At 37.0% G+C, this 16,606-nt stretch overlaps 1 protein-coding gene across 5 annotated transcripts in view; it reads right to left on the reverse strand.

The window, feature by feature from the left end:
* Window positions 1–1,511: 1,511 nt before the first annotated feature.
* Window positions 1,512–16,606, reverse strand: part of LRRC4C (leucine rich repeat containing 4C) — a 1,433,039-nt gene continuing 1,417,944 nt past the window's right edge. For all 5 annotated transcript variants that reach the window (XM_060399524.1, XM_060399525.1, XM_042233372.2 and 2 more), the window contains one exon: window positions 1,512–9,189. In XM_060399524.1, coding sequence (XP_060255507.1) covers window positions 7,225–9,147 — 1,923 coding nt within the window. In that variant the 5' untranslated portion in view covers window positions 9,148–9,189 and the 3' untranslated portion in view covers window positions 1,512–7,224. The remainder of the gene's footprint in view (window positions 9,190–16,606) is intronic.

Below are 16,606 nucleotides of genomic sequence, written 5' to 3' on the forward strand. Positions count from 1 at the left end.
AGTTTCTCAATTCCTATTCACTATGTGCATGAATTCATTCCAGTGCAAAAATAATCTAACCATGTTCTATACTTTACTATTTACTTTTTTCCTCCAATAATTTATTTTCTTTCTATGTTTATGGCTTCAAAATCTTAATACTTTTACATAGAGACAAATGTATTATTCAGGGAAAATTTGATACATTAATTAAAATCACTTACATACTATTCTTTCATTGCTTAACACATGAGAAAACAGGTGAAAGCACTTTCTGAGCTATAAAGCACAGAGTTTTTATTTTTTGAATTATCCTATGAATACCAAATGGCATCCCGCTAAATTCTAATAGTGCAGTTTATCTTTGACATTAATCTAATTGCAGATTTCCACCCCTGAACATCAGAGCTTTCTCTGATTACTAATATGGATTTTAAATAACTATCACAAATCACTCTCAGGATTTATTAGAAAATGAATATACTTTATAAAATAATGAATAAACTTTATAAAAGTTTAATGATGTCAATAAATTGAAAACTTGTTGACTAGTAAATGAGATTTTTATCTTTAGTTGCATTTATTGTCTGATGAATAATCTAATCTATATTGGTATTTGTCTTCAGTAGGAAGTATGGTAACAAGTTTATGCTCATAAAATTATATATATATCTATATATTCTTCATCTGTATTTTTCAGTATTGTGAATTTCCTGCTTTCCTCCTTTTTCTTGAAGGTAGAAGATATATTAATCATAATAAAAAATATCAGATCTCTAAAGTGGAGCTCAAGAATAGAAATTTAAAAGAGGCATCACTCTGAAAGTGCCTAGGAAATAATTTATTCACCTCTATAAGTTGTCCCCAGTATTGATAGGGTTGAACTCCAGATTGAATAACTAAATGGTGTGTAGAAATGACAGATTCTCATTTTATAGTACTTATAGAAAATTTGAAAACATACTAAGAAAAGAAAGCAAGGAATAAAATATACTTCCACATAAAGATTTGTCTAAAAAAAAAAAAAATACAATTGATCTCATAAACGCTGCTGCTGCTAAGTCACTTCAGTTGTGTCCGAATCTGTGCAACCCCATAGACGGCAGCCCACCAGGCTCCCCCGTCCCTGGGATTCTCCAGGTAAGAACACTGGAGTGGGTTGCCATTTCCTTCTCCAATGCATGAAAGTGAAAAGTGAAAGTGAAGTTGCTTAGCCTTGTCCGACTCTTCGCGACCCCATGGACTGTACCCTACCAGGCTCCTCCGCCGGTGGGATTTTCCAGGCAAGAGTACTGGAGTGGGTTGCCATTGCCTTCTCCATCATAAAGGCTAGCATTAACTTTTTAAGAGTGACTTATTTGCAAGACTCTTGAAAAAATATTTAGGTGGAAATACATAGCTACATGACATTTTTATGGTCAGCATTAACTAAAGTTCATTTGTTAACATCCATTTATGTTAAGAAGTATCTTTACATGCATGCGTTTTTCTGCTTGAGGGCTGCTGGAAAGAGAAACTTTATTACTTCTCCCTTTCATTTTGTAAAACTTTATTTTTTAAAAATAGAACTAGCCATAGGACCAGGAAGTCCAATTCAACATTTGACTTTTGAGGCATTTTACAAATGTTGTTATAGTTAAATTTTTTCATAATGATTCAGTTAGTAAAGAAACCCATGATTTCCGTAGTGTTAACAAATTATTTGATTTAAAGTTTTATAGTATCTACTATAAAAAAGTATATACCAGAAAATACATCATAATTACTCTTGTATATGCTTTAATATATTTAGTTCAATTTAAGCTTCATTTATTTCTCTCAGAGAATTAGACACTTTACAAAACTACCAACTGTGTTTAAATGGAAATTAAATTCCATTTTAATTTACCACTTTTAATGCGGGACTAAGGACTGAAAACAAAGAATTATTAATTGTCGTTCAGAAGCCTTACGGATACATAGACATGATAAACGGTAGGGATTCCCATAATGGATGGATTTTTGTCAGGATCTCCTAGGGCTGAGCGAGGTGGGTGTTGTGCCAAGTTCTCAGGGTTGGAGGACATAAATCAAAATGGGCACTGCTGCCTCTACAGAGACCAGCTCCTCTCTGTCAAATAACATTGAATCTTCTCTTTGATCCAAGTAAAAAGCTATATATTAACTACTTCTGCCAACCAGATAAGGACAGGATTGATACCATTTAGACAAATTCAAATTCAACGATTCAGCATCAAATATATAATACAGTGTAGCATTAATAACCTGGAAAATGAAACTAAATTACTGCACCAAATGTTGAAAGAAAATCTTCACGGTCTGGAGTCTTGTAGAGCTTTGTTTTCTGTATTTTGCCCAGATGATGTATGAGTATCCTCATTTACTGTGCATTAATAAGATTTATAAAATAGAAGGATTTTCCAGTAAAATGTGCTTTCATTAAAATAACAATGCATTGCCTATGTTTGCAGCAACACTCCATTCTCTCTCTCTCTCTTTTTATTTATTCTGGACTAAGGCAAAAAAAAAAAAAAAAGGAGTTTTCTCACTGCTGCTAGGCACTTGTTATACAATTTAATTATATAATTTATATGTAATTTGTATATTTTCTCAAATAATTTAAGAAAGATTGAAATCTCAAAAGTTTGGTTAGCAGCACTTAAAGACACAAAATGATGGGAACTGGTTTTTAAATGTGTTTTAAGAATGCTTCTTTGAGCTTCTACATTTCGATCTTAATTGACAGGGTACTATCAGTAATTCTAGGAGATTTCTTTTTTCTCTCCTACAACCAGATGTGTCTTCTTTTATATCCTGGAAAGATAATGGCATCACAGCTGGTTTCTATCTAATACAGAGTGTGCAGGAATTCATATTTCTTCTTATGGCAGCAGAGAAAAAAATAGAAGGTAATTTGATGTTTTAAGGCAACAGCTTGACTTATTTTTATCTGGTTGCTTTTGTACAGAAATCATATTCTAATCAAATATAAGAATGTGTATATACTTTGGGGAAAGATATTTTAAAAAAGAGATTTGACTCTGTGAAAATATATTTTATGAAAAACAGACACCTGGCTCCCAAAAAGTCTATGACTCTTCACTCAAGCATTCATGTCTTATACCTGTGATATTTAGTGATACAATTTGGTACGGGGAGGGAGGAGGGAGGGAGGTTCAGGATGGGGAACACGTGTATACCCCTGGAGGATTCATGTTGATGTATGGCAAAACCAATACAATATTGTAAAGTAATTAACCTCTAATTAAAATAAATAAATTTATATTAAAAAATAAAATAAATTGTCTTCAATATCCTTATTAATCCCAGTAAGCTGAAGCACCAAATAAACAATTTTAACATTATTTTAAAATTACATTGTTTCAAAGCACCACACTGTCCATAAGCACTCATCTGACTCTTTGACTTGTCTAAGTATTTTGAAGATTATGCTAAGAGGATAAAATGTTTAAGTTTTTTTTTTTTTTCACCTTGATCAATATTTACTTTGGAAATGTTGGGTGGCTTGGTGCCATCCACCTAATACTCTCCTCATGTTTCAGTATGTCTTTTTCTATAAATGTCTTCTTCATTTTCTTTCTCCCATACGAATAATCCTTCCATTGTCAAGTTATTTATCAACAGATCTAAATTCAGAATTTAAGAGTATGCAGGTCTCAAATAATGTCATGATTTTTGATTCTTTGATTATAAAGCCTAAAAGCAATTATAGCAATTAAACAATTCCTCAAAAAAAGAATTGATCAATGTTCCAATCATTAACCAATGGTCCAAAATTCTTATTACCTACTTTAATCTTTGGAAAAGATGGCATTTGATTCCAGAATGTTCAGAATATGAGGAAAAATGATTAAAGCTATATCAGGCCTTATGTATGTGAATTATACCAACTTCTTCTCATATTTTGCCTCCGTAAATGTGTTTGGGCACATGCAAAAGAATTTAGAAGTTTGAAGTGAGAGCCAGTTATAGAAGAGCAAGAGTCCAGAATAGAAAAAAAAAAAATATTAGAGAAGATTTCTTCTAAAGCATTCTTTGATATTTTCCCAAAGTCAACTGCATATATTTAGTAGGAAAAATAAATATACATACTAAAATTATCATTACATTGTGAATGACATATTTTTGATGCACATGAGTATTTAAGCATACTGTTGCTTTGTTACCTTTGGATAGAATAAAAACATTAACAGACATAAAAAGTGTATTTTGCTACCAGGATAGACCAGATATTTAAACAGTGAAATGGACTTTCTGCTAAACCAAGGAAGTCCATTTTGAGTGATGAACTCTGGTTAGTGCAGCTACCTTATTGAAGCTCCCCACACTAGTACAAATACAGACACTGCTAATCATAAACTCGTAAAATCATAGAATTCATTTTAGTGTCCTTTAAATAATACTTTTATAGCACTATGCCCTTCATCCCTAAAACCTGCAGTGAGGAACTTTTATCAAAAGTATTTCTAAATTGACTGGAAAAGTCAAATGTGGCTTAACAAATCTTTCATCAATATATGCAGATTTTAAAAAAAAATCTAACATATATACATTAGGGCAACTATAATCTCTTATAGCACTGAACTGTATTCTTGACTTTCTTACCTAAATTTTTAGTGCAAATTCACCTTTTATTCTAGTAGAATTTATCTAACTACTCAGCCACCCCTCACAGTTCAGTTCAGTTCAGTCGCTCAATCGTGTCCAACTCTTTGCAGCCCCATGAACTGCAGCACGCCAGGCCTCCCTGTCCATCCCCAACACCCAGAGTTTACTCAAGAGGAATTGTATGCTGGAACTAACTTCTTAAGAATTAAAACCTCAAATGAAAGAAAGTTTGTAATCAGCAAAGACAGAACTCAGAGATCAGAAACCAAGTAGAGAAGGCAAGATTGTTTTCCTTCTGGGTTTATACCAGTCTTCTTTGTATTAGCACTTGATACTCCTTGGTGAGTTGTTTAGTTTCTAAGCTGCTCTGCAGCTTAGAAATGCAAAGTACATTCAATACTGAATCACTTGACAAATGGCAGCCAACATGTGTTTTCCCTTGAGTCTTCTCCACAGTAAAAGCTAATATGAATTGTATTCCTAACCAAGAAAGGTAGGATATGAGGGAGAAAAAGACACTAAAGAACTGGTACTCAAAAAATAGAGGTGAGATCTTTGTGTGGTCTCATTCATTTGCTATCTCTTCCTCCCAGTTCTCTGACCTATTTTGCTAGTAACAATTGGTTTTTCACACCTGGAGATCACAAAACCCTGGTGTGATGTCCAGCCTGTAGAGTTATGTGTGAGTATCCAAGCTGCTCATTCATTAGGAGCTAAAGTTTTCTCCAGCTTATCTCTAGTTTTCTCTAGTTTAACACTTATCTCACCAATGATACGGCAGATTTCAAGGGCCAGCAATAGGAGGTGTATATTTGGGAATATCCCTTGGGGAAGGGAATGGCTACCTACTCCAGTATTCTTGCCTGGAGAATTCCATGAACAGAGGAGCCTAGCAGGCTGCAGTCCATGGGGTTTCAAACAGTCCGACATGACTGAGTGATTAACACACTGTTACACTACTGTTTTCACTATGCTTCACGTAGATAAAGACAAAAGTCAGACGTATACTGTATTAAAATATCAGGAGAGTGCTGAGGTACCAGTAACTAGAAAGTTCCTTTTTAACTTGCAAGCTAGTGGATATTCTCATACCAAAAATATCTCCAGTGATTTGAAGTATCTTTAGTGAATTACTAGTGTGTTAGCATTTCTATCTCTTGGTAAACATCCATTGGCCGTAGCAAATCAAATCCATACTTAAACACTTCTTTACCACTCTACAATCTGCATTTGGAAGAACAGAATCAGCTCTTCCAGAAGAATGGAAAAAAAATCATGAGGAGGTTTTGGTCATAACAGTAACTTGATTATTTCAAAACTCTAGGATCCTGCCACCTGCCACCTAACAGGAAAATTAGAGCTGGCCCTTGGTAGTCAACTGATATTTTTTTAATGATATTGCATATAGGTCATGAGTGATTCAGGTGCAGAAACCAGGTCTTACTAATAATGTGTCCACAGCACTAACATCATTGTTTAACACACAGTAGGTCTTTAACAGTTAGTGTTGAATTGAACTGAGTTTGTTGACACTCAGCACCAATAATGATTTTTCAACTTGGCTAATTTAGCATTCTGTGATTGTACTTCATCTAGACAGCAGAATTTTATTTAAGAGCAAGGAATAAACTATACTGAAACTTTCTTTCAAGCGGAATTGAATTTACTTCACAAAAATCTAAAAATTTGAGCATTCTACAAAGGGCGACACTAATGAAAAGAAAAGAAGACCACAGCATCCTTAAATATAGATCAGAAACTCACGTCATCTAATGAAACAGGACCCTGTAGAGACTGGTGCTGTGACTAAAGATTACTGTAATATTACCTTTCTCAGAAAGCAGGAAGTCTAGTTACCTTCACGTTTCTCACATTTGAGCCAAACTACAAATGAGTTGTATCCAGGTACAGAAAAACCAACAATGTTTTATTTATAATCTTATTTTTAGTTTTTGAACTACAAATCAGATTCTAGATTTGTTTAAAAGATCATGGGTTTTATAGATGCTCATATGTAAATTAATCTGTTGCTTGCTTCCTTTTTTTTTTTTCTTTCCCATTGAATGGTCCTCCTCATAAATACAGAACAGATCATTACATGAAAAATATAAGATCTTGCAGTTTTTCCTTGTTCTCTCTTAAAAATCTATTTCTAATATTGCATTCCCCATTGGACTACTTCATAAGGGCATGAGGGGGAGGAAAGAAAAGAAAGAGAGAAAGAGAAGGAAAAAAAAGAAAGACAAAATAGACTGGATCTCACCACTAGAATTCACCATAAAAATCTCAAAGTATAACAGAATTCTTACAAAATTTCCTAGACCGGTTCTTTAGGGAATTGAGATCTCCTGTGAAAAATATGGCGATAGGGAAGGCAGGGACGAAATGTGGGAAATAGTAAATAAGTGCAGCAAAAACAGGTTCTGAGGAATACACATAATTTTGTCTGCTTTAGATCACAATAGAATTTTTAATAAATAAATCTTTTCTTTTTTGTTTTTTTTTTTTGTAAAGACACTTTTTTGAAACAGTAGATTTAGCCCAGTCATTTGTGTCATTTTTAATAAACTGTCTTTTTTTTTTTTTGATTGTTTGTTTTCCATAACTGTCAGTGTTTTAGATTTGAGTCTCTTGGACATTGTCTTTAGAGTTCATCCGGATCAATAACGGTTCATGCACTGAACTGTGTATTGAATTTATTGTGTTAACTGTTGTTGTGTGGTTGAAAGGAGATTTGTAAGAGTTATAGTGATTTAGGTGCTCATGCTCAATGGCAGGCATGGGCAGGTGGCTTTCCATGGGCGTGTCTCCTGTAATCTCATCATCCACATTAATAATTTCAACAGTCCTCGTTGGGGCATGATGGTTTTGCCGATGATGCTGCTTCCTCATCTTGTAGAAAATGACCAGCATCACTGCAGCCATGAGTGTGATGGCCACGAAACAGCCAATGATGATTTTGGTAGTCTTCATGACCTCATCAATTCCTGGGATCCCACTGTTTATATCAGTCACAGGGATGGTGAATGTCTTTTCTGTCGACCTTGTGCTCTGTGGCGTGAGGGAGGTGGTCACGTTAGTGGTCTCCCAGTCGATCACCGGAGTGGGACCCACATTGTTATCTGTGGTCCGTGCCTCATCCTGAGAAGGTTCCATAGTCTCTACCGTGACAGTTGAAAAGTAAGAGAAGGGAGTAGTGGTTGCTGCAGTAACATTCAGGGTGGCTGAAGCGGTGGTATTTCCCACAGAATTACTCACCATACATGTGTACATGCCTGTATCTTGCACGGTTACATTCGTGAAGTTTAACGTGCCATCGCTGAGCACAGCTATCCGCACTTTATATGCCCCATGAGTCATGACTGTTCCGTTTGGAGTAATCCAAGATACGGAAGTTAGGGACGTGGAGGCCCGACATTTCAGCTCAGCTGCCATGCCTTCAGTGACATTGAGGTCTGCTGGGGGCTCCACAATGACAGGAGCATAGCATGTGAAATAATTCTGGTCAAGCTCCCCAATGTACCTCCCTTTCAGATTGGGAGGGGTGTTACACCGGGCACAGCAAGCTGTATTGGAGGGGGCCATGTCTTTTATCCACCAGCTGAGCCACAGGATGTCACAGTTACAGTTCCAGGGGTTGTGATGTAAGTGTATCCGCTCTAGATGATGCAAGGGTGTGAAGAGGTCATGAGGCAGTAATGTCAGATTGTTGTGTGCCAGGTTGATCTCCACCAGTGACTGAAGGTTATCAAAGGCATTCCGTTCAATCACTTGAATCTGGGACTGTATCATCCACAGTTTCTGAAGGTGCATCAACCCCTGGAAAGAGCCAGGCCTGATGGCAGACAGATGATTCCCAGAAAGATCCAGCTCATCTAGTTTTATGAGCGGCGTGAGGTTAGGGATTTCTCGGAGGTTGCACATGGCAAGGTTCAGATACCTCAAGTTAGACAGACCTTCAAAGGCACCTTCTGAGATGTATGAAAGCCTTTTCAATTCCCCTAAGTCTAGCCGGCGCAAAGAAGGGATTCTGTTAAAAGCATAAGAAGGGATGCTTTCGATGGGGTTGTTTCGCAACCAGAGCTCCTTCAGTTTAGACAAATATACAAAAGCTCCATTCGGGATGGTCGTAAGACGATTGTCGAAGAGTTCCAGCGTGTTGAGGTTTGCCAGACCATTGAAGGCCCCAATTTCAATTGTTCTGATATGATTCCTACTCAACTGTAGGATTTCCAGGTGCCTCAGGTGTTTGAAGCTGTTCACTTTGATGATCTGGATTTGGTTCTCATGGAGGTTCAGCAGCCGGGTGTTGGTGGAGATGCCATCTGGAACATCACGTAGGTTTTTCCGAACACAAATCACCTTGCTGAACTGGTTGCTGCAGGAGCAGACGGAAGGGCAGGTTTGAGCCCGCACCAGACCAGCCACCACAAGAAGTTGAAGAGCCAGCAGCACCACAAGCAGGGGGTCAAATAAGGCCCTGTTAAACCTAGGACCTATCATTATCTGCTGTGGATGTAAGGTCATCTTGTTCAACATTCATAATTTATCTGGTGTTGGTCCTTCTGGAGTTCAAATAATCTGCAATGCAATAAGAGCAAAAAAGAGTATTAGATCTCCTCCAAATGTCTTTCTCGAGTCATTGTCAGTGAGACAGTGTATCAGCTCAAGCCTTCATTTCTCCAACTAAGATAATAAATCTAATGCCATCTATTGAGCAACAGGGCTCATATTTATTAAGAAGTGTTTCCATACTTTGAGTTATCAGCCAGCCACAGCCCATATTCCATCATTTGTGCAATCACAAAGAAATGGAAGAATGAGGTAGAGGGTTTGATTGTGGTGTTTATCAACCAAGGGCGACCTGAATGCATGAGGACACATGAAATGTACCCCATCATTAGGTTCAATGTCCGGACCAGATTGGAAAAGTTCAGAAAATGAAATTGGGGGACTATACCAATAGACTAAAAACTCCCTTGCAAAATTATTAATAGCTGACATTTTATCAAGGAGTAGTCTATGTGCCGTAGGCTATAGACTTCACAAACAATCCAAAAATGGCTACATAACTTGCAGAGCTCCAGGCAAAATGCAAACATGGGATGTCTTGTCAAAAATTACTAAGAATTTCAAGGGTTTCCCTGATAGTCCAGTGGTTAAGACTTTGCCTTCCGATATAGGGGGTGTGGGTTCAGTCCGTGGTTAGGAAGCTAAGATCCCAGATGCCTCTTGGCCAAAAAAACAAAACATAAAACAGAACACAATAGACTTTAACAGTGGTCCACATCCAAAAGAAGTCTTAATAATTTTATTAAGAATTTCAAATCAGTTATAATAGAACATTAAGTCAAGCATGGGCCCTTCTGAATATGGATCCCTTTGTAACCGCACAGGCTTCATGCCCTGATCCTTTCTTTTCCTTACTGCACTTCTCTGAGGGAGGAATTGTTATAGCCTCCGTTTTCAAGAAGAAGACATTTAATTGTAGGGGAAGTAACATGCATATAGTCACATGGTTAACAAGTAGAGAATCAGGGTTCAGATATTCATCTCACTGGTCCAGGAGAATATGATTTCAAACATTCCATGAAAAAAGTTTCTGCAAGAATGATGGCGAAAGCAAACTATTTTTCACAATTATTTTTGTTAAAATACCTTTCCTTTGGGGGTCACCTCAGCTGTAAACACTGGCAACTTAATGTATGGTACCTGTGAAAATACACTGAAATAATGACATGCACAAATATGTGTAAATTTCTAGAGATTTTCATATATAAAACTCACAACAACAGAGCCAACTGCTACCTATAGGTAGACATACTACCAATTAAATCACATCTCATGAAACATAATGTTTATGTACAGAAAAAATCATAGTATTAAATATAACAGGATTGTATATGTATTATGCCCTGACTCTTATTGATTTCTGGGAAGGAAAATAAAACAACTTACTTTCTGCATCTCTTACAGCACAAAGAGGAATTCCAAAGCTTGTGTTACCCAATATACACCCATTTCAACTGGCTTATCATAAATTGGGCACCTGTATGATGACTTCTCCCAAATTCCTCAATAAACAGTGCCTCATCTAAGAATCTCTTGAGAAGAAAAAAAAATGTGGAGACTTATCATAACCAATTCAAAAAGGCACTAAGACAGTAATTTAGTATTTACTATGTATCATATTGGGCAGGTGACTTATCCTCTCCACAGCTCAATCTCATTTCACAATGGGGATGATATTATTATATAACCCTTAGTGTTATTTTCAGAAAAAAATTAATATCATAAAGAGCTTAAAATAATGCCTTCCTTACTGAAGGAACTCAATAGACATTACTATTACTACTACTACCATTTTTTTATTTCCCTTAGTTGGACATTTTGCTAAGTGCTGAGCATACAAAAGTGAAGAATATAACCCTCACCCTTGAGGAATTATAATTCAGAAGGTAAGACAGATAGGCAAAGAGATGAAACACAATAATATATGTTCATTGCTATGAGACCAAGCCACATTGGCACATGGGCACTAAAGTCAGAGCAACTAAATCTGTGATGGTATAATAAGTCAGGGGATTTTGAAAGAGGACAGTCATCTGATCTAGATTTTGCAGAAATTGATAAAGAAAAGAAAGCAGAGCAGAGGGACCAGCCTGAACCAAGACAAGGAAATAAGAAAGTACTAGTACAACCAAGCAACCATAAACTCCCCTATAGCAGGAGACTGGAAGGTCCAGGAAAGAGAATGGGAAAGAAGCTGGGATGAGATCGGATCAAAACTCAGTGTAAGCATTCCCGTTTATCCTGCAAGTGACTATTCAATATTCTGTTTATACAAAGAAATGCTGTCATCAGCTTTGCTTTCAAGAATGGTAATGCTACATTAATATAGGAGACAGAAAGGCTCTAGAAGAAACCCGCAGCAAGGAGAAAGATTAGTAAAATCTTCCACTTGCTCTAAATGAACCTTGGAGAGAAGTCAATGCCAGAGATACTTGGAATTTCTTAGCCATTTCTATGCACACCATCCAAGGTCTTGAGAGATTGGCTGTATCCTCCTTAGGACATAACCCTTCTACCAGTAGTAACAGTCTCAGTGTAAATTAGCCTTTGTAAATAAATGCATTTTCTTAGAGTACACAAGACAGAGAAGAGACTCTGTTCCAAAATTAGGAGATGCTTCACTCAGTAAAGACGTCTGTCATGAGCAACTCTTAAACACACACCCACATTCACAGACTGTAGAGAGGGACCTGAGTCTTATGAACGTGAGGTTTAAAGTCACAGATGCTTTCTGGCTTTAGCAGCTTGTTTGGGTCTCCTTCCCTATGGCAGCAAAGAAACTTGAGCAGTAGGCTGTGAATTGTTACTGTTTCTTTCAGGACTTGCTTCCTCCCTCCAGGTTCTTGCAGCTCTGAGTTGACTTCTCACACCATCTAGCACTATGATCATTTGTCCCTGGTTCTGTTTCCTGCACTAGCCTGTGAGCTCTCTCGGAAGCTCTCTCGGAACAGTAGCCATGTCTCTTCTTAGCCTCTGGACAACAGAGAACCTAGTGTGCTGTAGACACGAAATAAAATGACTGTTGAAAAAGTGCAAAACATTTACTATTTAATTCCAATGCTTTGTATATGCAAATTTTCTGAATTTTCTGATGTTTTGGTATCAAGGCCTTGCTGATCCTGAAGAGTCAGCCCAGCCAATAAAAAGCGTTAGTTGCTCAATTGTCTCCAAGTCTTTGCAACCCATGGGCTGTGGCCCACAAGGTTCCTCTCTTTGTGGAATTCTCCAGGCAAGAATACTAGAGTGGGTAGCCATTCCCTTCTCCAGGGGAGCCTAGGGATTGAACCAAGTTCTCCTGCATTGCAGGCAGATTCTTTACCATCTGAGCCACAAGGGCTCTGCCCATCCAAAGGCTAGCCAGATTCTACAGATAGTAAAAGGCAGGCCTACAGGCATGCCTGCCATATTTAAACCAACCATTCTGAAGCAGGTACCCCAACCACTTCCATTATCAGTTCTTACAGTGCTGTTTACTCTCAAGCCACTACCCCTCTGCCCTCATCATCCCAGGGTTAGATTCCAGGCAACTAGACAGACCCTATGTCCCAGAACTCACTGAATTTACTCATATCATAACAGAGTGGTTGGCAGGCTTCTCACTCTGAGTTAGATTAGGAGGTATCTTTCATTATAAATTAAAACACGACCTTGAAAACCATTGTAGATTTCCATTTTAAATAGGATGCTATTTAAGTTGCCAATAATCATAACCATTGAAAAATTTTCATTTCTGTGATTCAGTTTTTCATCCATATGTTCCCTTCTTCTCAAAACACACTTCTGAAGGTGATTGGGAATTTGAAAGAAAGAAAGAGAAGGAGAAAGGGAAGGAAGGAAGGAAGGGAAAGGAAAAAGAATATCACCTAAACTCTAATATATTAACTGATTGATGCTTTTAGGATGGGGGTCCTAGGGCCCTACTTTTCTATCCCTCCTCCCACCTCCCAGCCCATGACTCTCCGTAGAGTCCTAGGGTCTCAGTCAGAATAACTGGTGGACTAGAAATAGCACAAAGTGAAAAAGGTAAGCCCTTACTCTTCCATTTGCTACTGAGTGACTTCACTTTCACTTTTCACTTTCATACATTGGAGAAGGAAATGGTAACCCACTCCAATGTCCTTGCCTAGAGAACCCCAGAGAGGGAGGAGCCCAGTGGGCTGCTGTCTATGGGGTCGCACAGAGTGGGACACGACTGAAGCAACTCAGCAGCAGCAGGAACATCCCTTTAAAATATGAAATAATAAAGACAACCATGTCCAATGGGCAAGAGAAGAGGCTTATGATGAATTCCTGAATTCATATGTCTGCTTGAACACCCATGACCCTATTAATGGGAAGGTTACTTCATCTGTCTATAATTTACTCTCCTCATCTGTAAAAGTAGCAGAGCTACTTAATCAATAGGCTCTTGTTAGTACTGTCATATAATATATACAAAGTTACTGACTCATAATAAGTAATATATAATACTGAATAAATATTTAATACATATTAAAATAAAGTGATATAAGCTTCTTCTTCTTAGATAAGATAGGAATAACAGTAATACCTATTATTCAAAGTTGTGGTAAGGATGAACTGGAATGACCAGAAACACACTCTCAATAAAACATATCCAAATATGATGCACTGCTCTTTTTTCAGTCTCTGGGTTGTTTTATTTTCTACTTTTTGCTTACTTCAAAGTCTTTTTGCTATTGAAATTAATGAGATTGCCTGTAACTCAGTCATAGGTAATGATTTATGAATTATAGCTGCTTCAAAGCTAATTTATAACCTGTAGCAAATAAAGTTTGGTACACACCCAGAATTGAATAAACTACTATCAACAAAAGGTTTCTATTTTAAAATCTAAATTATGTTACTTTACATCAAAAGCCAGGTTTCAACATCTCTTTCAGAAGATGTTTTTATCACATCAAAAGGAAATTAATTTAAAGGTGCACACTATCCATTACGATGTCATCTCACAGCATTTATTTACAAATGGATCTGTGTGGGTTTTGAATTAAACTATAATACTCTTAGCCTTGTCCCAGAGGATATCCTGACTTTGTCAAGAGACCTTTCTTCTTTCCTTACCCATGCTTCAGTGCACTGAGAGACATAGAAGGGACTCAGGAGGCAGAGTAGCTATTGGGGATGCTTTATTTAGCACAGTATCATTGCTAAGTCAGCATAGACTGCTGTCTAGACATTGGAACTAGTTTTCAAGCGAGGTGAAAGATAAATTTAGTTTACACCAATCAGTCCTCATATCTCAGTAGACCACACATTCACTGTCATATATATGCATGCAATGGACCTCTGTAAACATTGAAAAGCCAAACCATTAACCCCCATACTCAGAATGGACACTGAAACCTCCAGACCATGCCTTACCATCAACATCAACTTGACTTAGCTCTTCCATAGCTTCTATTAGCAACTCTATCCTCTTCTGAAATTCTCGTGCTAAAGCAAACAGTTTCATGGTCCTTAACAAAACTGGCCTAAAGATCCTTCAACTCTTTCATAAAAAGCATTAACTGTGCTCTAAGATTCTTTGGATCTTTTGCCTCACGTTGGTGTTTTCTCCAATCCTGGATCTTTGTATCATAGTTTTCACTTGATCCTCATCAAGCTCCCATATTGAAAAATCCTCCTAAAAATTAAACTTATAATTCTCAATAAATTATGGCTTAATCATCACCATTCCATTCAGACTCTCCTAGACTTCTGTAGGGTCTTAGTAAGGAAAAAGACTCAGGTCTGTCTTACCAACCATTCTTGCTGGTAACATTTTCAGAATCAACTGCTTTATGAAACTAAAGGTGGGTTAATCACTTGAAATATGCTTGAATTTCAATTTCTGAATTTGTTGTATACCCAATATCCTACTCCCATACTCTTTCCTTAGAAAATTTTGTTCAGAAAGATTCAGTCTCTTCTTAAAAAAAAAAAAAAAAAAAAAAAACACACACAAACAGAATTATATTATCTTCTTTGAGACAAGGTTATCCAGTCTTGATGTATTAATAGAGTCTGGCTTAAGTTAGGACTAGGCAAACTTTTTCTGTGAAAGGCCAGATAGTAAATAGTTTAGGTTTTCAGACCATATGGTGTCTAGTTGCTACCGCTCTGCTCTGCCACTGAAGCTTGAAAATAGCTCTGGTCAAAAAGTCAGTGAATGTGCATGGCCATCTTCCAATTAGACTATGCACATTCAAATGTCTCAAATATTCTTAATATTTTTTCAACCATTTTAAAATTTCTAAATATTCTTAGTTCACAGAGCATGCAAAAACAGATGGTGGGCTAAACTTTGGACTATTTTTTGCTGAGTTCTTGTCTAAACAAACATTGATTGTTCCATTCTTATTGCCAGAGACTGGTTGGTTCTGAACATGTGATACCGTCTGGCCAATAAGATGCAAAGAGAGGTCAGCTGAGGGGATTCTGTGAATTTTTATTTTTCTCCCCCTAATACGAAGAAAGACAGGGGAAGGAGTAGTTCTTTATTCTGTTTCTGGATGTTGTTGTGGGTATAAGATACTGAGAATTGCTACAGGCAATTTGTGGCCAAGAAAGCAGGCAGCTTGAGGACAAAGCTGTTGTGCTAAAGAAGGAAAAAATGGAAAGAGGGAAGAATTTGCATTCTTGATACTGTGACAAGCAGCTACATTAACGAATCCTGTAACTGTTTTTCCTCTCTATTTTATTATTATATGCAATAATCAGTTCCATACATCATAAACAGCTCATTATTTTTCTGGTTGCATGTAGTCAAACCTACCTGATATTTTCATATTCCTTCTCCTCTCTCCCTCTCCTTTTATCTATCTCTCACTACTCCTGCTTCCAAAACCAAGAGCAAAGAAAAGGCAAAAGAAAAAAATCTAATTGCTTAAACCATTATATATCTGAGACCTATCAAAAAGAACAAAGTAAGCTGAGGCGACATGATTTGCTTGTAAGAAAGGAAGTGAGGCTCATCCTCATCTTACTAAGAAAGCTTTCTACTATAATCATTTCTCAAAATAGCTCTTTAAATTTTTAAGAGTGCTATAATACACAGGAAAAGGGAAAACAACAAATTAAATAACACCATTATCAAAGGTAGCTCACCCCTCCAAATTAAATTTATTTTACAAATATTTCCTAACATAATTCAACTTTTTCCCATCTGAAACCCAATTTTGCAAATCTGTTGAGATTTCCACCCTTCATGGAGGAATATATGGTTCTGCAGATTTTCAGGGAAAGAAAATTTTTGTAAATATGCCCAGTGCTGACCCTCAAGGCAAATGTAATGGAAATGATGCAAGGTTTAAATGGCTGTAACCCAGGTATTCAACCTGTCAAGTCAACAAGAGGCTCTTTGGCTATATACACTGACCTTGCAATGTTTCTAGAAAATGTTGGGACTTAAAAAAAAATTGATATT

The sequence above is a fragment of the Ovis aries genome, chromosome 15 (assembly GCF_016772045.2).
Source record: "Ovis aries strain OAR_USU_Benz2616 breed Rambouillet chromosome 15, ARS-UI_Ramb_v3.0, whole genome shotgun sequence".
Lineage (NCBI taxonomy): Eukaryota > Metazoa > Chordata > Mammalia > Artiodactyla > Bovidae > Ovis > Ovis aries.